The 21,545-nt window shown below is 46.0% G+C and overlaps 1 protein-coding gene across 1 annotated transcript in view; it reads left to right on the top strand.

The window, feature by feature from the left end:
• The window catches only part of OTOF (otoferlin), a 784,068-nt gene that overhangs the window by 525,525 nt on the left and 236,998 nt on the right, over positions 1-21,545 (top strand). The window contains exons 16-18 of the mRNA XM_086928061.1: positions 270-390; positions 1,463-1,563; positions 21,329-21,419. Of these exons, the coding sequence (XP_086784187.1) occupies positions 270-390; positions 1,463-1,563; positions 21,329-21,419 (313 nt within the window). The remainder of the gene's footprint in view (positions 1-269; positions 391-1,462; positions 1,564-21,328; positions 21,420-21,545) is intronic.

Below are 21,545 nucleotides of genomic sequence, written 5' to 3' on the forward strand. Positions count from 1 at the left end.
GAGCAATGAAAAGTGACGCATCGCTGTTTTCTCGCAGCAATGCGTCACTTTTCATAAATGAGGCCCTAAATGTTTAATACATTGAAACGAATGGCAGTTCCTTTCAATGTGCATAGTGGTCATCTCTAAATCCGTCTGGCGCTGTACATTGGGGACACTACTCCATCTGCCAACCTCTAAATCAAAACGTCACTCAATCAACGTCAATCAGTGTTTCTAATATCTTCTTTGAAGACCTTTGTTTAGAAGTGTTTCCTTTTTAATTTCAGGAACTACTTTCACTTGCCCTACTTTGAGAAGAAACCATGCATATACATTAAGAGCTGGTGGCAGGACCAAAGGAGAAGGCTTTACAATGCCAACATCATGGATAAGATTGCAGACAAGCTGGTGAGCATCACAGGCCAAATATCAAATGTTGGAAGCTTCCTCAGAGACTGGCTTGCAGTTGGTTGTTATAACCGTAGTGATAAGGTTCCTACAAGAGCCATGGAGAGCTTCCCTTGTCCATGGGTCTTCTTGGAGTTTTGTGGCTGGTTTTGTGGCCTTTATTGTCTTGCTGGAAGATGGGCCATGGTTGTCAATGTTGGCTTTCAGATCTCGGCGGTAGAGGGATAGAGTGAGTACAGGAGAAAGTTGACATGTTTTGTGGAGGTCTTCTGTAAGTGTGTTTGTAGGTAAGTCCTTGAAAGAGAGTTCTGTTGCTAGATAGGTTTGCATTGTCCATGGCGGGTGGTTGGTGTGTGAAAGATGTGTGTTGGATGGTGTATTAGTCTGACCAATCCATTGGCATCAGTGGGTGGCAATGTGGAGATTGCAGAGAGGTGAAGATCACATTCGCATCGTTGCCCTGATGTGACTTAGGTGACAAGTTGATTGAGGTTCATACTGCTGGGACACTTGGGAAATGTTTTCTCCATAATTTTGGTAAACAGGCCTCATGCAAGATTGAAGACCACATAAAATATAAAGTCAGAGAGTTTGATAATAAATGTGTTTGAGAGGTCAAGTATTGAATGAGGGTACTATTGGTTCTGAATGTGGAAATCTAGATGATGCAAAAAAGGCATTGAGTGGTGAGCACCTCAGATAGTTGGGGATTATGGATGACTGTAAAGTAGAAGGCCAGGAGGACATGTGGATGACTTGTGATCCATGGCTGTGTAATGAACATAGCATCTATCTGGTTGAGGATGCTCTTCTTATATGGGGCAGCCATGGAGTAAACATTGTCTATTTCTTGCTTTACAGTTCCTAGAGTTGTAGATGAATAAATAGGCATCACAAGCATGATCCACACTCTTTATGGAAAGGATCTTTGCCCTTCCATGACCCCCTTGTGACCAGAAAGTCACAGATTTTACACATTACTCTGCATTGAAGTCCAACAGATACCATTCACAGGCACTGGAGAACAGGTTCCTCCCAGCAATATCTGATGCTCACTCTTGGTCCATTGCAGGAGGAAGGTCTGAATGACGTCTATGAGATGATCAAAACAGAGAAGCCATATCCCGAACGCCGGCTCCGAGGGGTCCTGGAGGAGCTCAGCAGCGGGTGCATGTGAGTGCTCTGAGGATGCAAAGAGGTGGCAAACACCTGTATTCCTATAATTCTTTGGTGGTCTATTTTTAAGGTGGATTACCTAACACAATGTAAGTCCCTTTATTATGGAGAAACAAAAATAGAGATGAAACGTGTGAAAGAAGCTGACGATGTCGAGGAGCAGACTGATGTGGAGCTGGAGATCATTCCACACTTTAGAAGCGATGTAAGAGAACTCCCGTCCTCCTGATCTGGTTCTGTGTATGAGTGGGATGTGTTTGCTTTGGAGTCCTGCAGAGTGGAGGCGTCTGAGTGGTTCTTTCATACACCCCGCAATTTTAATCACAAAACAAATCTTTGTCCATTTAAGGTCAAGATGAATATAAATCAAGTGTGTGAAAGGTTTGGGCCCTTGTTTTTTAATGCAAAAAGCGTTTTTTTCGGGTCCTAACCATTTTCTGTTAAGTGATGTTGGCTTTGTAAAAATAATTTTAAATTAAATGATGTTGCTGACAGCACCAAAAGTGATCAGACTGAATAGTCTGGCATCATGCATGGATGTCTTTTCTTTGGGCTTCTTCAGAGACATCACTGATAAGAAACTGTGGTGTTTCGAGAGCTTACTTATCAAGTGTGCAGGGGGAGTTCCTTGATCTCAGTTGCCTACCTGTGTGTCTGATTCGCTGAAGTGCTGGCTGCTAACTCTCAAGAGGGCATTATGGAAACTAATTTGCACCCGATTAGGGTGCGTGGTCCGTTGCTATCGCCTCAAGACTTCTAACTCATAGGGGCATATTATCAAGAACTTGCAATATTCATCGCAAAACGCGCTTAGTGTTTTTATTTTTATCGCTGCCTATCGCTGGATATTTTGGCGGAGAAAACATGCTATTAGAAACGTTTATCTCCACTGTGATAAAATATCCAGCGATAGCGGCGAAATGCCTGAATATCGCTGGAAATCCAGCGATATTCACGCATTAACGCCATGGTGGACTTAGCCTGAAGATCCACCTCCCGTTGAGGAATACAGGTAAGTCAGGTTTCCTTCTAGCAGGTGTTACATACTAGCGATAATCGCGCTTAGCGCGACTTTTTTTATCGCTTTGCCTGAGTTGCTAATAGGCGATAGTTGTGTTATTGATTGCTTTCAGTCGCTACCAGTTTGGTTACGCCGACTTTGCATGTCATTAGCGATAAATATAGCTGACATGCAAGGCGGGCCCCAAACCTGTCGCTATCGACTGGAAGCTGTCGCTAACTGCTGTTAGCGACAGCTTGCTGACAGGGCGATAAAAAAATCAAAAAGTGACGCTAAAGCTGCGATAAAGCCCTTGCTAATATACCCAAAGTTGGCAAAGTACTCATGGTACCAGGCGAACTGCCAGGGATAGCAGTTGCGACCTCTGGTGACCCCTAAATGACGTCCATTCGTCAAGAATGCACACACTGCACGGCTTGGCATTGCTTTTCATCCTTTTCTTATAAAGTAGACGATACACGACAATCAGCCTCTCCTACCTGCAGTCCTAGTTTTCCAAATTGCTTATAATTGTAAGGATGCTAATCTCATACTTTATCTAGGACTACCTATCACTTTTTTAGTGCTGTTTCAGTGGCCACAGTACTGTGGGAGTCCTTATTGTGGCCAGGAAACATAATACAAGTAACAAACTGCTCGGGCTGGCTAATCAATATTAAACCAGGATGTAGTTCTTGTTATTGTATTGTTATTTTAACATAGTATTTCTTTCAATTCTCACTTACACCACGCAAATATTCATGTAACCCTTTCAATTCTCATTTTACTTTGGAAGTCGTTTTAAAATGTAAAGTCAACTTTGTTCGAAGGCCTGGTCATTCAGCTTTTCCATTCCCCAATTTTAGGTTTGGCAATAGATAGCATTAGCGTAAAACTAAACATACAACATGTAGGGCACATGCAAAATTAACTTTCAACAAACAACATAGAGGGAGGGGTTTTGGCTCAGCCCCTCGAGCAGTTGGCGTGTTTGGGTTAATATGTTATGTTATGTTAACTTATTTATTAAGCGCACGAATATCCAGAGGTGTCTTGGCGCTGAGATCTGGAGAAGCAAGTTCATGAAAGGCACAGGTCACTATTTATTGAACAACCAAGTTTTCAGGGCTTTCCTGAAAGCAAACAGGGTTTAAAGTGTTCTAATGGAGAAAGGAAGTTCATTCCAGAGTTTAGGGGCTGCCACCTTCAAGCTTTTTCCGCCCCAACTGGCTTGGGTGAGCCCTCTTCAGTAATTGGCTGGATGGTTGTCTGTCATTTCAGCTCATCTTTAGTATCACTGCTGATAGCCGGGAGCCTACATATGGGCCAAGCTGCCTGTTACTCTGGATCACAGAACCAAGAGTGTGGCTGGTGGGCCTGATCCACGCTCAGCAGCTCTGGGTTCTGCCCAGGGCCAGACTGGCCGCTACGGACAACGGGCATTTTGCCAGTGAGCTGGAAGGGAGGGAGCGTTTTTTTGTTACCGAGGGCCGGTTTTGCAGCAGTAGTGCTGCAATATCAGTCCCATGTAACAAAAGCGGCAGCGGTGCTTGACACTAGCAAAGGGGGCTGGAGGTTCACAGTAGCATCACCCAATCACAAGGAGGAGGATACGGATGGGCAAGAGGGTAACTGCTCCATCAGGATGTTAGCTGGAGTCTACACATAGGCTTACTGAACGAGACAATAGTTATAGCGGTAATAGGCGAACAGTATTGGTGCCTGCCGGCGTTTGCATGTGCTAGCACATTAAAGCGCAACCTTTTGACTTTGCAGATGCTTGTTGGTTAAGCTTCTCTTATTATCTTTCTGTTTCTGTTTTTTGCTTTGCAAAAAACATCCAAAGATGGATGCATAAAGAAATTAACATCTATAAAGCACACACTGTAACTAACTGGTTCAATAAATCACGAAGTTGTTCATAATTACGATGAACGACACACACTTTGATTTACAAGATGATGCATGGCTCTAATTATGCAGTTCTTCTGAGCTAGCTCTGCATGCGGCGCCTGTACTTTCACAGATGCTTGATTTTATCCTCCACGGTGATCTTCTTGGCATTAACTAAGGTGTTTGCAGCTCAGGCTCAGGTGCAACCTCCTCTCATGGCTGTGCGCCAGCACATCACAGGCTCCCTTACCCTCCCACACAATCCACACTACCAGTCCTCAGAGCACAAGGGATGCTGGTGCAGAAAGATTCAAATTGGAAGAGATTCACCAAAAGATATTTGAATTTTTAGGAACAAAAACAAGCACATTTTCCATGCTGCCTGATTGACAGGAATGTCTGTTACTGTGAAAATGTTGATGCTTGTGGGCAACGCATACCATGTCCACGAAGAAAGCAAACAACCAGCGAAATGTGCGCCAGACGCTTGGTACTGCTTTGGTGGATTCACATTTAGGCGCACCATGCATTCAGAGAAGAGCATCTCAGCCTGGCCTTCTCTTACCCTCCCCAGGCAGGGCCATCAGAGCAGGAAGTGGAGTGACTGGAGGGCAGCACCACTGTTTGTGTGAGACTACATTTCAACCCCTTAATAAGGACAGATCTGAACTTCATTATATTTCAGTGGCTGGGAAAATGGGCTCCCCTGCCCGTGTAGGTGGAGGTCTGGGGCACCCCTGTAATCACATAGGAGTCAATACATATCTAACTACCAGGGGCTTCATAGGCAAGGAGGGCTACATTGAGCAGCACTTGACAGTCAATTCTCCCAAACATCATGCCCTGTGTGTTGATAGGAGGCCAGTGCCATGTCTGTGGCACATGAAGCTCTCATCATCTCAGATGTGCACGCGCCCTTTCGTGAATCTAGTCCTTCGTTTTTAAAATCAAAAGCCCAGTCGCCATTGGAGGCTGTGGGCTCCATGGAGTGGGTACATATGTGCACAATAACCCATGGGCCTACTTAGAGTCTGGCGGGAAGGGGAGTCCATCAAAGCGTCTGCAACATTTAGAGAGCCATGAACTATAATGCACTTGGAATGCAGCGCAACGGACATACGCCACATTTTGGCCGGAATACCGTACCCGCAATCTCTAGATAATGCCCTAAGACCTGGCCAACTATTGGAGTTCAAAGTGGACATCAGGTTTGTTTGAAGTGGGCTTGCAGAAAAAATGATTGGCTACCAATAAAATGAAAGCTGACCCCTTCGATTAATTGGGCCTCTGCAGACTGAATATGTCCCCCTACATCTAGGCCATCATCCCTGGATAGTCCGCATGGGAGGACCGATGGGGCTCCATCCCCGGCAGCTATTGTTGGTGACTCCCTGTGACTCCATGCGGGGCCACCGACCAGTCAATGCGGCTCACGACCCATTGCAGAGAAACAAACCTAGGACGTCAACTGAATAAATGACCAATTATACCTAAATCAGTAGTGTAAAGAAATGACAAAAAATAAATAAACTGTATACATATATATATATTTAATTAGTATAATTAAAAATCATATAGTAACACAGACTATATGATGAGCTAAAAATATAGGTCATAAAAACGCAAATATATAGACTTCAAATTAATGTGGTTCCTATGAATCATACAAATATATCACAAGGCACAACCTAATCACAATATATAATTACAAAAAGAAATAGAAATTAATAATCATAAAACACTCGACGCGCGTTTCGGCAGAAAACCGCCTTCTTCAGGAATCTCTGCTGATATTCTAAAAGAAAATATACAAAAAAGAGAATACATATAAAGATGGAGTTTTGTTAGTATAGGTTAACATACATCATTTTCAAATAGCACCTATGAGTACTCAAATGGCATATGTATCAATATAAACCAAACAATTCATCTTATATCTAAAAACAGTGTCATTCTCTACAGACTACCAACAAAGGACATTAAATTTGGTCATTTCTTGTCATATGATTGACAGATATTCATAACTCCATTGTACAGTACTTAGTCATACAACCAACTTTTCTGTATAGAGGTAATACTCCCTTTAGATATGGGTTACAGAGCCTATAAAACATTGAAAGTAGAGACACATGGTCTAATTTCTACGTGGAACGTAAACACCCCTTTGATATCGATAAACACTTACATTGATACAGTTCATGGAAGCTGAAACAACGTCTTCATACATGTGGGTAGTCAGAGCCACTTGATAGAGGCTAATGCCTGATAAAAAATAATGATATAAAAATAACTTAAGGGGAGGGAGGAATACATAGCTAGGGTAAAAAAGGAACATAAATGGTTCACTTTGAGTACTAAGCGCCATATAAATACAACGGCTGACCTGTTTACGCTATCCTTCTATCTAGGTGGTGATATCCAACAAGAGAAAGAACCATTTAATTATAAGGGACATTGTGGAATGCTACCTTTCTTTGTGTAATTCCCTTGTTGGGAGGATCTGTTCCTTCAGGTGATACATTGTCAATACTATAGTTAGACAAGGACTAATTGGAATCAGTAAGTGGTATTATTAGTCAGCCGAAAACTTCTATCAGACATGCCTGATGTTTTACCGTGTGGATACTACTCGTGTCTGAAAGACACCTAACTACAAGGTGGAGGTAAGTAATATATATAAAAAGATACCATATATGGTTGGCGAGAATACCTGGAATAGCAACACATCGTTTTTTATATATCCAAAAACCGGTAATCACCTGGAACTCACTATTGCACTAGATCCATCTCAGTCGGGCTTTCGACCAAAATACAGTACTGAAACAGCATTGCTGTCGATTACCGATGATCTACGCATGCTCCAGGACAAGGGAACATCAGCTGTCCTGGTGCTGCTAGATTTATCGGCAGCTTTTGATACCATCTCACATGAAATTTTGGTCGAGCGTCTGACTGGGAGTGGACTAGGGGGCATGGCACTGGACTGGCTAAAGAGCTTTCTTTTGGATCGAACCCAATGTGTCACCATGGGAGATTTTCGATCCAAGGAGACCAGGATTACTAAGGGGGTGCCACAGGGCTCTTGTTTGAGCCCTACATTATTTAACATCTATGTGGCCCCCCTGGCAAATATCCTGAGAGCCTTTGGTTTTTGTCCAGTGTCATATGCTGACGATACCCAGCTGCTCTTTCCCTTTGACCATCTAACTCCAGAGGTATTACATTCTTTCTCTGAGGGGATGAGAGCAGTTTCCCAATGGATGTCTTTGAACATGCTGCAGTGCAATGTTTCAAAGACAGAGGTTATGCTTTTCGGTGAGGCTAAAATCTGCTGGGCTCCTGACTGGTGGCCTTTAGATCTTGGCCCAGTCCCTGAGCCTAAGCAGATAGTTAAGAATCTAGGGGTCCGCCTGGAACAAGAACTCAGCCTGAAGCAGCATGTTACCAACCTTGTTGGGTCTTGTTTTCGGACCATAGGATTGCTGCGCAGAGCTTTTCCACTGCTTCCAGACACCATTAGAAAGACCCTGGTCCAGGCGCTGGTTATTAGTCGTCTCGACTATTGTAATGGCCTCCTGTTGTCAGCTAATGAGGAGGATCTGGACAGGTTACAGGTCGTGCAAAACACTGCAGCTAGGCTGGTAGTAAATGCCCCTCCCAGAACACCATCAAAACCACTTCTTGCCAGGCTTCATTGGCTTTCCATTCGCCAGAGAGTCATCTTTAAAATCTGTTGTACGGTGCACAAAGGACTTCATGGTTTGGGTCCCTCTTATCTGGCAGACAAGTTTGTGCCGTATGTCCCTTCCCGTGCTCTACGGTCCAGTGACCAACTGCTTCTTACGATTCCTAGGATCAAGCGGGCAAGGCAAGGGGGTAAGGCTCTGTCGGTAAGGGGACCGAAGATATGGAATGGCCTTCCTCTCCAGCTTAGGCAGCTTGAAAACCATCTGGCCTTTAGGAAAAAGCTGAAGACGTTCTTGTTCCAGGCCTTAACCGTATAGTTTAGAATTAGAGTGCAGTCATGTAATTCGATCTCCTGCAGATCTTGGTAGTCATATAGCGCGGAGATACTCCCTAGGGAGTCTATTCTAGCGCTTTATAAACACGCTAAATAAATAAATATAGCCATTGTCTGACCTAGGGTGGTGTGGAGTGCAAAAAAACGATGGATTTATTCCCAGATCTTTGTACTGAGGTGAATGTAAGGCATTGTTCTGTATTCTGTCCATCAACTGTGTTTTTTGCAAGTTCCACCAGTGACCAAGAGGGCCAATCTCACGCGTGGTCTTCATTCTCTGATCTTCAGAAGCCTGCAGCATTCCAGAGGCCCACGTTTAGGATCAAGGCAGCACCCAGTCCTACTCCCCTCAGTGTCAGTCAGGGCTGTCTCTTCCCCTGAAAGAAGGAGCCATAGTCTTGTACGAGGAAGGGATAGTTGTGCAGAGAATCACCAAAGCTACAACCAGGACTAAGGCAGTGTTAGGGGCCATGCTTGCCAAAGCTTGCAGCCAGATCAGGAGATGGTTCCTGGGTACCTGGAGTAGGGCATGGCACATTGTGGTGCAGCATGAAGACACACAAGACCCCCTTACTACTAGGTCTGCCTAGCAGATTAGACTTTTTCACCAATCTTGCTAAGTACACTTTACACTAGTTCAGTAGTGTTTGGATCTTTTGCAGATACACTCCTACTGGGGACTTCAGTTCCCAACGATGCTGTGGAAATGGCTTCACATCGGTAATTGGCGTGAATGCCCCCCCCCCCTAACAAATTAGCTGTCAGTGAGTGGCTAACTGCATGATGTACCGGCCCACTAGTCTCCATCTGCATTGAATGGGCAGGTAAGCCGTGGATGCGGCTAGGTGGCAGTGCAGTGTACGCAGCCTATGGTGGTATAGCTGGAGAAATGTGGCTCACTGGTTAGAGGAGGCATACCCTGAAGCAGAGGTCAGACCCGGGACCAGGGTTCAATTCCCGACGCGGCAGGGTCTTGAGTCCAATTGTCCACGGACTCAATAATTCTCACTTCGGTGCCCACTCTAATCACGGGTTCACACTCTGCAACTCTGGGCATTAGCTTGCTTAATCTCCACAACGGCCCCCCTGCGGCGGGATGCCTGGCTTTCACCTTGGGGATGCCCAGTACGGGTTATCTCACAGGGAAAAGCCAGGACGGGTTCCCAAGGCAAGCGCCGAGATGCCCTAGGGTAAGTCGAGCGCTATATAAGAACACACATACAACATACATACATACATAGCTGCTATGGTATCCACAAGCAACAGAACGACGATTTCCTGGAGGATTCTTATCCGTATGATGGACCAGATGGTTAGATGGGTCATCCTGAAGTCTAAAATATGAAAAACACAAGAGGAGGGTGAGAGGAGATTTAAAGACCAGCGGGAGTTAACTCCCCAGCACTAATACAAGAACACAACCAAACACCTGGGTCTAGACAGAGAAGGCAGAGGAGAGAGAGTCAGTCAATGTACCTGGCTAAAATGGAGTATTCCTTTTAAAGGATGATTTCCCTCACCCACCGTAGGTGGCATTCTTCATCATCTGGAACCTACTGGCAGCGCGATGCCCAGTCAGTGCGGGCTACAACCCGCTCACCAGAGGGATGACTTCAGAGGTATAATAAATACCTTTCTAATGAGCAAGGAGTGATGAGAGAAGCAGAGCATGTATGGAACATACAAAACTGGCTAAAGGGTAGGACCGCCCACCTCCACTTTGGTTGGACGGCAGAGGCTCTGGATCTGATGGCAATACAGAACAGCAGGCGTGGGGGGAGGCTAGCAAGTGAGGCGCATGACTACTGGGCAACCAACTCATCCTAGGGGTTGTGCACCCAGGCAACGCCACCCAAGTGACTTAGCAGAAGGAGGGAAATTGTGGCAAGAGGCCTGTCTTTCAAGTACTGCATTCTAAGAGCAACATCTGCAGCAAAGACCTTGTATATCCGGCCATTCAACCAACATCCAGATGCTTCGTTGTCTCTCTTAAAGCATTTGTTGAACACAAACCAGACACCTAACGTCCCGATCAAGCACTTACAAAACTAGAATGTTCCTAGAAACCTCCTTCTCAGAGACAAACATTGTGTATAGTTAAGGCATGACTGGCAAGTGGGTTGCAGAAAGATCCCTGCAGTGGGGGCTTACATCACTGAGAGGAATGTACAGTGTATGAATGAGTGGCCGACTGTGTTATTACACCGTTCTCTCTGAGGCTCTATTCCTCATTGAGGTCCTGAAAGCCCAGTTACTCTCACCTGCTGTTTGCATTGATTCTTTGGTTTTCCACACATTGAGAAGTAGCCATTATGTAGGTGATTCTTTTTTGGAGCAGCCCTGGTGTGGCCTACGTAACTATGATCCAGAGAGGCACAGAAGTGCCAGCCTCTTCGAACAGCATGAGAGTGCATGTGCATAGTGTTAAAACGAAGAATGATGCGCAGTCATGTCTTGTAGTTACAAGTAGTAGATTTATTCTTGTGGTAATCTTAGAGGTTCTCAGTTACAGGAAGATGTTCAGATCCATGGTAATGCCCCACCAGGAGCAGGCTCCTCTCTGCTCAGCCCTTCACACCAACTGATTCTCTCCTACATACAAACAAACCCAACATTCCTTGTGACCTCATCACAGGCGGAGCAGAAAGGCAAAGAACCACAGTGGGGAGACCGCATTAGTAATAAGCACATTACAACACATAGGGCTCCGTGCAACCTCAACCTCGGCGCCGCACCTGTTCAAAATGTTGAGGGTCCCCAATGAGACACACACACCAATGAGGCAGACATCGCTGGACGGATCTGAGCATCAAGATCCCCAGGGCCCGACCAGCCTCAGCCTCTGGCAGAGTGACATATCTTTACAGCCAAGTCTTGGTACAGATAGACGTATAGAGGCGTTAAGGTGTGGCCCCATGTCCCATAGACTTACATAAGCTTCATTGACTTCCACGACTACTGTTGATCCCGTTGACCTTAATGATGACTGGTTGAATAAACGTTTAGTCACTACGCATGACGGTGGAACAATGAGCCTAGACTGGGCTGATGTTCTGCCACTGGGAATGAATGCATGAATAAATGAATGATTGAATACAACTGACTAGTTGAGAGAGTGAGGCAGAATCATTCTCCGGACCTCAACAGAGGTGATGGCGAAGCTGGAGGAGCATTTGTCAACTGCAACTCTACTCTCAGAGGGTGCATTGCAAAGGGCTTTATACCTCGCAGGGTGTGGATACAGACAGACTCTACCTATCTTGAGAGGGATGTTTCTTATCTCCCCACCGTCTAAATCAGCCCATGCACCCCTTTAGAGGGGGTGAAACCATCTACCACAAGAGCCAGGGCCTTGCAGGGACTGCCCTAGCCATGGGATTGTGAGAATAGTAATGTTTACCCCCTTGTGACAAAATGGAAGCTCAAACCCTGTATATGCTTACAGGCTTTAATATCTATCCATGCATCCTGTCATTGCTTTTCAGTATTATTCCAGTTTTAGAATATAGCTCACTGATAGTGCTTTAATTTTCCAGCGCTTGCTACCAGCTGTCTGCAAGGCTCTTTAAAATTGACGCAGATGGGCTTTTGGCTGCACTTAGATGGATATTTTGCTCTCACCTCATGCATTTGGTCCTTTGTATCATTCCACAACCTATGTAGTGTTTGCACTAATGTATATAATACTATTTTACATCTCAAAGGTATACTGAATCATTACAAAAGACATTTTGTTTTTAGTCTCAGGACTTCAAATGCAAGCCCGGGCTCTTGCCTTTGCGACTGGTCGAACAGTCTTCCAGGATTCAGATTTTAAGAAGGTCTAGACAATTCCCCCTCTGCCACACAAGGACAGCAGCTGACCTGCCGGAACGGCACAGCTTGTGAAGTGCTCGAGTCATGCCTGTCTTTACATGACAACTCTTTGTACACATATGTAGATAATTTTGTTTTAGCAGAATTATCTTTGAATGATTGCCGACGCACAGTATTTGTTTTTTCTTTTCTGTGTGACAGGGTGCACATGTATGTCACTAGAAGGAGAAGTCATGTCTGACCAATGTATTAACTGGTATTTTGAAGATTACTTGCCGTCTGATTCGCTTTGTATGGAAACATAACAAATCAGGCAGCGATTATAGTGTAATTGGTGCGAAAGAAAGGTCCATGCTCCTTGCGCTCCACTTTGTGGTTAACATGTGTACTGCGGATGGCTGCAGAGAAGTTAGATCCTACAATGAATGAATGGCTTGTGATATACCACCAGTGTAACGCTCAAAACCCTCTGGCAATGTTAGCTTTTAAATGTGTTGTAATGTAATGTAAATACAAAACTCTCTTAAATGTTGAATAGCCTATTTTAAAAGTAAGGGAGTTGCTGTCTATCGATGTGAAATACTTACTATGCCATTCACTAGAATACCTAAAGGGCTGGTGTCACGCAATAAACAAAATTTAAGGCATGAGGTGGTTCTACCGGAATGTAAACTATTGACCTCAGCGTGCACATAAATATTTACGACACGCATAGTAATTAACAGTTGGTCAGCCAAATTACGCATGGTAATAATTTTCAACAGTTATGGGTGATTGAGTCTGGCGTGTGTAGGACTTAAACTAGGCAGTGGGAGGATTGTTCATGTCGCCTACTGGTGGTCTGCGGTGTGAGGTGTCATTTGGAGACTGATGGGCTTTCTCACCTTTAAATTTGAAAACAAAATCTGGCAATTCTTAATCGTTTTTTTTCTTTAGGAAAAATCTCCCATTCCCTCTATCTCAGTCTACGCTCTTCTTCTGAACTGCATTCTCTAAAATGTGCTTCCTTCTAGGTCTTCTGAGGGTTTTTTGTAGAGATACACAATAGTAGAAGTTATACATATGGACTCACGCTTCCTGCTCGCACTGGGAGCATTTCAGGCCACCACCAAAGCAAACAAATTCCTGTTGGGAAAGCTTGAAATGTGGCTTATTTATACGATCATGATTTATTCAAAGTAAGCAATCACAGACCACAACCAGAAGCGAGCTCCATTAACAAAGTGTTTTTGGAAAAAAAATGATTTCGTTCAGATCTTACGCAGGAAATCTGGAGCACAGCATACACCAGGGTGCTAATGTGGTCCTGTCCCTGTGGGTCTGATCCATTCAAACAACACTTGACTGTAATGTAGGCTTCTCTCTGGAACCAATCAGATGCTTTCATTTCTGAACACGTGAGGATAGGTTGCAGCGCATGGTTGCTCCTCCACCATCTTTGAAAAAAAGGAGCTGAAGGTTTGTGTGAGAGAACACATTTGCCTTTTCTGATTACCCAGAATTCTTTGCAGGCTGTACCAGAGAGGCAGCCATCTCTCAAATGTGGGGCTCAGTGGTTAGAGTAGAAAAAAAATGTCTTTCATTATTAACCTGCCTAATTGCCATTCAGAAAAGAATTCTTATCGCACAGTGCACCAGATACAGCCATCTTGGGAGTCACCCTGACTGTGCAACTGCACAGAACCATCATAGTCCTCAGACCCTGATGTTCAGTTTCACACATGATAAAGGGCCTCTTGGCAGAAGTTAATGGTTTTGTCACATTATATCCTCATAGAGTAACTCATGTGTAAATTATTCTTTATCTGCAGAGTGGGAAAGGAGTGAGTGACAGCCAAACCAACCAACATACCGCTCCCCCCCTCACATCTGCCACAGTAAATGAGATTGCTAGAGATGGTTCTCTTTCGTGTTGTTTCTTACAAAGTGATAGATCCTCCCGAAACATCCTATTGATACTACATCAATCAATCAGTACATTTATAAAGCGCACTACATACCCGTGAGGGTCTCAAGGCACTAGGGGGAAGGAGGGTTGGTGCTGCTACTGCTCGAATAGCCAGGGCTTGAGAAGTCTCCTGAAGGCCAGTAGATCCTGAGTCTGTCGTAGGTGGAAGGGGAGGGTGTTCCAGGTTTTGGCGGCAAAGTGGGAGAACGAGGGGTGTGGAGAGAGTGGCCGGAGGGTACCTACTATATTGAAATCATGAAGCAGAAGGGTGTGGGTCCCTGAGCCCAGGAAAGTGAAGGTGAGATGAGACCCAGCTGCCGCTCTCCGGTAAAGCGAGCGTGATATTCCTCTATAGTGGCTCGACGCCTGGGTGTCACGCTATGTTGTCAGTGTTTTCCTGTACGATGTATGGTAGCCCCAACACAACACTATGTGCAACAGTAAAAGAAGGAGCTGAGAGGGGAATGTCGCGAAGGGAGCGACCTAGTGCTTGAGACTGTAGTGTAATATCCAAGGGAGTCACAAGGATGGGACAGTGGAGGCATTGTACTCTCCATCCAGGGTCCTCCACTCCAGTAGCAACATTTATTTATGGGGCTATTCTTGGCTGGGGTGCTTCACCTGCATCAAGATGAAATTCATGCTGAGATTCTTTCATGTGGCACAAGGGTCTCTCATTAGGATTTCCAGCATTTGTTAATGTTAATGTTAAGTTGCATTTGTAAAGTGCAAATCACCAAAGGTCTCTAAGCGCTACAACATAGGTCAGACAGTCCAGAGTTCTTTCACGCAGCTGAACTCAACATAGAACAGCGTAAGCATGACCAAACGCCCCTGTGAACAGCATCGTCTTGAGTCTCCTTGGAACGGAAGTAATCTGGCTTCCTTACGTATACCATCCATGGGCATGTGAGGAAGCTAGCCTGTGACAAACGAAGATGACGTCCATGCTCATAGGGCTTCAAGCGATCTGTTGGACCCGGCCCTTTAGGCAGGTTCACCCCTAGACTTTTTGCTTTTTCCTAGCCTGTTTATGGAACCTGGTGTTGGTGATTTTAGGCCTCTGCGCACTTTTTCACTGTGGTACAGTGTAAAGTGCTTGAGCTCTCTGTGTATGTGTGGTGAGTGACTTGCCCTCCCATAGGAATGAATGGGGAATATGTATGCCCATGGTAGTTCCTGATGTGTGGGGAGTGCAGGGGCGAGTTTGGCATGAGAGAACTCGTGAGACTGAATGCTGCGAAATGGTATATGCGGCATGATTGTGTCTTGTCTAGAAGCGCCACTTTTAGAAGTTGGCATATTTGTGTAAATTGTGTCTAGCGTGTGATTGGCTGGTGAGCCTGGGTCTGTGTGCCTGGGCCTGCTTGTAGATTGACTGTCTGGGTTGAGGGTGACAGGGGCTGAAGGGCCCCCAGGGGGTTATCTGAGCCAGGCCGTGGATGAAAGGCTGCATCTGCTGCCAAGGAAGTGGGGGAGATATTCCCTGGGAATGACCAGGGCTGTGCCTGCCAGACCACCATGCTGGCTCCATCTCCCGCTGGGCGACTGTCACCTCTGTCCCTGATACTGAAAGCAGAAGGAAGCTAGGACCTTTGCACAAAGACTTCAAAAGACTTCAAAGGACTTCAAAGCCTTTTTTCTGTATAAGAAGGGGCTGTGTTCCCTTCCAATTTGTTCTTGTTTCTGACTTGAATCTACCAGGTGCGGGCGCTGCCCAGCCCCTGGATGCCTGGAGGACTTCTGGGGGACCCCTCTGCCTTGCCTGGGCTGATGGGGGGACCTTGCCCAGCCCCTGAACGCCTGATGGGCTTTTCCCTGGTTCTTGGGAGCTGCTTGCTCCATCTTTGATGATCCTGGACTTTGGGAGGGGCTCTAGCGCTGGGGAGCGCTTATTCTTGTCCTTTAGCGCTGGGAGCGCTTTATTTACTTTGCAGGTGCCCACCCTGCTTATGGTGGCCCTAGCGAGTGCCCACCTCGCTTATTTGCTATTTTTTTAATTTCTACTCGAGGGAGCCCACTCCTCGGTAAATTCTCCCCCAGCCTCTGAGTCCCTGAAACCGGCCGCCGCGCTGCCCGCGGCGACCCGGAAGTGCTTGGCCGGCCGGCCAATCACAGCGCGGCCGGCCGGAAGTGCCCCCCCCCAAAGCCCGAGAGAGAGAGGAAGTGCGGCCGGGAGACGAGGCTGCACGAAGGAGAACAGGAAGCTGGCTGCCCGGTTCCCCTGGGCTCCCGAGTGAAGGGATAGCCCCGGGTGGAGAGAAGAAGTCTGCGCTTTCCAGGAGACCGGCAGTGAGTGCTTCCCTGCCCCCGCAGCAGCTGCAGACAACCGGTGAGTGGGGCAGACAGAGGGGAGGGGCGCCGGGACACATTGTCGGTGTCCCCCCCACCAGTAGCGCGAGCTCGCGCTCCTTGTGCGTGTGAAGCCACGAGGGCTTCCACGGCGGCCCCGGTTGGCAGTGGGTCGCCCCAACGTGTGTGAGCCCAGAGAGGCTCTAGGGGGCCATTTTTTGATTTACGAGCTCAGCGAGGCTCGAGGGTCCTTTTGCTGAAAGGCACAGAGTCAGGGCGGCCCCGATTGGCAGCGGGTCACCCCAACGTTAGAGAGCCATGAGAAGGCTCTGAAGGGGCATCATTGTTTTAGGAGCCGGTGTGCTCCCCGGGGGCACGTGCTATGCTAGAGCCCTGTGAGGCTCCAACGGTTGGGGGCATATGTAGTCCCAGAGCCTGTGTGGCTCCAACATGTGCAAAGGTCAGAGCCTGTGTGGCTCCAGCGTGGCGCAGTTTGCGCCTGCGGGCTAGTGAGAGCCCTGCCGCAGTTCTGCATCCCAGCTGCCCAGCAAGTAGTGGGCACCTGCACCGTTTAGGTTTTGCGCCAGTGGCGCAACCCTGACTGGCGCTCCATGGCAGCGCGCCCTGACATTCTGGACGCAGGGCTCTTTAGTCCTTTTATTAGATGGGGGCTGGAATGTGAGTTGTGCGCAATTGTATGGTTATTGCACCTCCTGAATGTGATTTCTTGCATCATGTGTTATTCCTGCACCTCTGAATGTTTTTAGACATCATGTGATTTTTGCGCTATTGTGTTGCTCTGGCACCGCTGAATATTTTATTGCATCATGTGCTTTATTCTTAACACCTCTGAATGTTTTAGGCATCATGTGTTTCTCTTTATTACTCCTCTGAATGTGTTTTCATGCATCATGGGTAATGTGTTCTTTCCTAGACCCCTAAATGCTGTGTGATACTTAGGTGGTTGTTCTTTTTAGTACAGGTGGCCCTAGTGAGGTCCTGGTCCCCTGCATGACATGCTCCTAAGGTGTTTAGGGTTGCGTAGGTGGTACTTACCTGTTACCAGTAGGTACTGGTTGTGATTTCTAACTGTTACTTTGTGCTACAGTGATTTTATATTCTTTTATTCTAATTTCTGACAAGTATGTCTATTTCTGAAAGTGTTGAGTATGACAGTGGCCCATGTGGCCCTGTCTTGTAAATAATCCCATGTGAATATTACCCGTGCCAGTTGGCACCATATATATGTGTGATTTTATCTGATGTAATTTTACAATACAAAAGTTATTTTTATAATAACCTTGTGTGGAGTCCCTTTTGTGGTGTGCCTAGTATGTTGTTGCTGTTGTGCGCTGGCGCAAATGCTTTACACATTGCCTCTGAGTTTAGCCTTACTGCTTGTGCCAAGCTACCACGGGGGTGAGCAGAGGTTATCTTGGCGTGTGACTTCCTTGCCCTGACTAGAATGGTGGTTTCTGCCTGGCTTTGGCGTCAGCCTTAGCCTACCAGAAATAGCCAGTTCTAACACGATCCTTAATATATTTGGGTGCTTCACCAAACTGGGATTTATGTACAATGCACAGCCCCCTAAAGCGTACCCTTTGCTTAATGGGTAACCAGTGCAACTGTTACAACAGAGGGGTGGCATGCGCTCTTCGAGGCAATTTGTAGATAAACCTCGCTGTGTCATTCATGACCACTTGGAGTTTCCCCAGGAGTTTACCAGGAAGACCAATATAGACTGCATTGCCGTAATCAAGACAAGATAAAATTAATGCAGTCACTGCTGTCTGTATGGTAGCGGGTGACAACAAAATCGACAATTTCCAGAGTTGTCGCATCATCCCACTACGGCAGACACCTGGGTCTTTAGGGTCAGTCCAGTGTCCAGCCTAATGCCCAAACTCTTCACGGATGGCACAGGTATTGGAGTAGTGCCCAGCTCTTGAGGCCAAAAAAAGCTGGACGAGGGGGAAACCCCTGAAGTAAGAACCAGCACTTCGGCTTTGTCTGGGTTCACCTTCAGGGAATTAGCCGTCATCCAGTTCATGGTGAACCAGAGAATATTCTGGGCGTTACGCTGTGAATCAGGAGAGTTATCAATACGCACTATTAACTGAGTGTCGTCCGAGTTAAACACCTGACAATCTGCTTTTGCCAGAGCCTCAATCAGGGATTGAAGGTAAATGTTAAAAAGCAATGGGGACAACGCAGAGCCCTGCGGAACCCCCCAGCGAAGATTACCCTGCCTGGACATGCAACCTCCTAATTGGACCCTTTGCGATCGTTCCTCCAAGAAGAAAGTGATCCACTGGAGGACTGTCCCAGTGACTCCCAGCGGACGGACACGAGAAAGTAGCTGCACATGGTTCACCATATCAAAGGCGGCTGAGAGATCAAGTAAGATTAATAATGAGGGGGGGTCTTCTTATCGGCTGTGAGTCGCAGATCATCCAGCACCGAGAGCATCACTAACTCAGTGCTGTTGTGAGCCCTAAACCCAGCTTGTCGATTATGTAGCAGCCGATGTTGTTCAACATGAGACGAGAGGACTCTAAGTACATGTTGCTGAGCACTTTCGCCAGGAACGGGAGCCGGGATATAGGGCAGAGGTTTTTAAGATTCCTAATATCTGCCCCTGCTTTTTTCAACAGTGGGATCACTATAGCTTCCTTGAATCTCTGTGTTACCATTCCTGTCGTCATTTGCCTTTCGTACGAAACATTAGAAAATAATAGAGTTCACCTACCTTAAAAAGCCCAGAGAACAGCCAAGAAAAATTGCTAAAACTTAGAATGGATGCCGGAATGGATTTCCAAAATATTCAGATTTACCTGGTGGTGCACAACTATGACCAGCTCTAGAATGTGCAAGGGAGCCATAGGTAAAATATTGGGTGCTACTAGAGCAAGATACCATGACTATCCTGTTGCTGTATGCGTTATTGTTGCCACCACAGCAATAAAACATTAATGATATAGGCCTGTACTCCAGCTCAGTTTTATGAGCACATTGGAAAAAATGCTTGAAAAGTTATATATTTTCCATTCCTGGTGGCATTTGGGTTCCTTAACCCATTAATCTGTGCCTGTTAGATTCTGACTTCCAAACCTAAGATTAAAGAAACTCATAGCTGTTAGGTGACCAGTTTGAAAATGGGGAGATACTTGAGGTGGGGGCAATTTGTTTACAAACCTTTGACCTACCCCAGTAGACAACTTTAGATTAATAAAACTCCTCCTCTAAGCACAAACTGGAAATCACAAAGAAGGAAGTAGTGGAGATTTAATTGTAATCAAAGAGTTTTTAAAGAGGAGAGAATAATCAAAGATGCCACATATCTATATACCAGACTGAACAGTGTCTCCCATCCTCCCGAAAATGGTTATACGAGGAATAAGAAACAAAAAGAGGAAAAGAGATTTCCTTGGAAGAGTGGGATACCATCTGGAAGAGAGCTTCCAATTCTTCTATTTATGCCAATTCAAGGAAAATTCCTAAAAGATTATAGCATAGTGGTACATCACCATGGAGGGATTATTGGCCATGTTTGGCTCATCAGATAATTGTTTGGGAACCTGTGGGCAAAGGGGATTGGTGTTTCACATGTGTCAGTCCGCCTTGACTACAAGGCTTTTGGGAGTAGAAAGCATGAACAATATTGAGAATCGCATAAATGCCTTCGCACATTGACCATATGGTGATGGTGCTATGAGGCTGTGGTGAAGAACCCCACATCACTTCAACTCCATTGGAAAAACTAAAGATGCATATGTTTTTAGCACCCAGGTTGTCTATACCTCAACTTTGGAAGACACACAGTTCTCCACCTAAAAGGCAATGGTGATCCCAATTATAGACTTTGGGTGCTATGGAGAAGTTAACTACTTGCCCGGTCCTTACAGTGCTGGTCAATCGTGATAAAACAAGACAAACACTGTTTGTACGAAGACCATCGCGCTGCAGGGACTGGTCTTTGTGGTGAGTGTAGGTACTGTGAGAAAGTGTATCCAAACAGAAACAACACAGACACATTTACTTTGGTCTTCTGTGTAACTCAGCCCATTGTCAATGGGCATATGGTGTTATAATATCAAATACACACTTCATTACAGTCGAGTGTGTGTGTGTGAGAGAGAGAGAGAGGTAGAGAAAGAGCGTCTGTGTGTGAAATGAAGCTGTACCATTTCATTCTGACTTTGGGGGATGTGGAGTATCCACTAAAATCGTTGAAAGTCCTGGTCACCCTATTTAGAGGGTACACATTGCTATGCATCCTAAAGAAGGCAGACAGAAATTCCACCAATTTTTGGTGGATGTCCAAAATCATGCAAACTCTAAATAACCACCTTCGTCTGACCATGTATATACAGGCCTAGGATGTTATCAGGACCAGACTGGCCATAGCGGGCACCAGGCCTTTCCCCAGTGTGGGCTGCAATATCGCCCCTGTGTAACAAAAGTGGGGCAGTTTTTTTGCTAGCACCCCCGTGAGCCCCCACCCACCCCCATCCCCTTCCGCTCTCAGGGCCAGTCGAGCCGCAATCTGCCAGGGCTGGTCGCTGGTTCCAGTCCGGCCCTGGATGTTATTTGTCCCCAAGTGTAGTCCATGCACACACTAGCAGGATCTCTGGTGTTAGAAAAGTTCAGTATTTAAAACGTCCTGCTCAGGATTTAGGGGAACTAATAAGCAGGAATCCCAATCTTTCCATTGTTCTTTTGGTGTAAACAAAATAATACTGAACAGATAACAACAAACGACACAGTGCTTATGGCGTATTCTTTCTTGCAGACGCTTCGTGAATCTGGCCAACAAGGATCAGAACCAGAATGGGAGAACGAAACTGGACCGGGAGAGACTCAAAGGCTGCATGCGGGAGCTGGTGAGGTTTCTCCTGTGCAGAGCACTGCTCAGAGATGCATGTTTCAATGCAACCCAAACTGTGCTGTGGTTCCTGATGGGGTTCATGCCATAAGGGCATTATTGTATGACAGGTGCCTGAGAGATG

This window comes from Lissotriton vulgaris, chromosome 6, assembly GCF_964263255.1.
Source record: "Lissotriton vulgaris chromosome 6, aLisVul1.2, whole genome shotgun sequence".
NCBI classification, from domain to species: Eukaryota; Metazoa; Chordata; class Amphibia; order Caudata; family Salamandridae; genus Lissotriton; species Lissotriton vulgaris.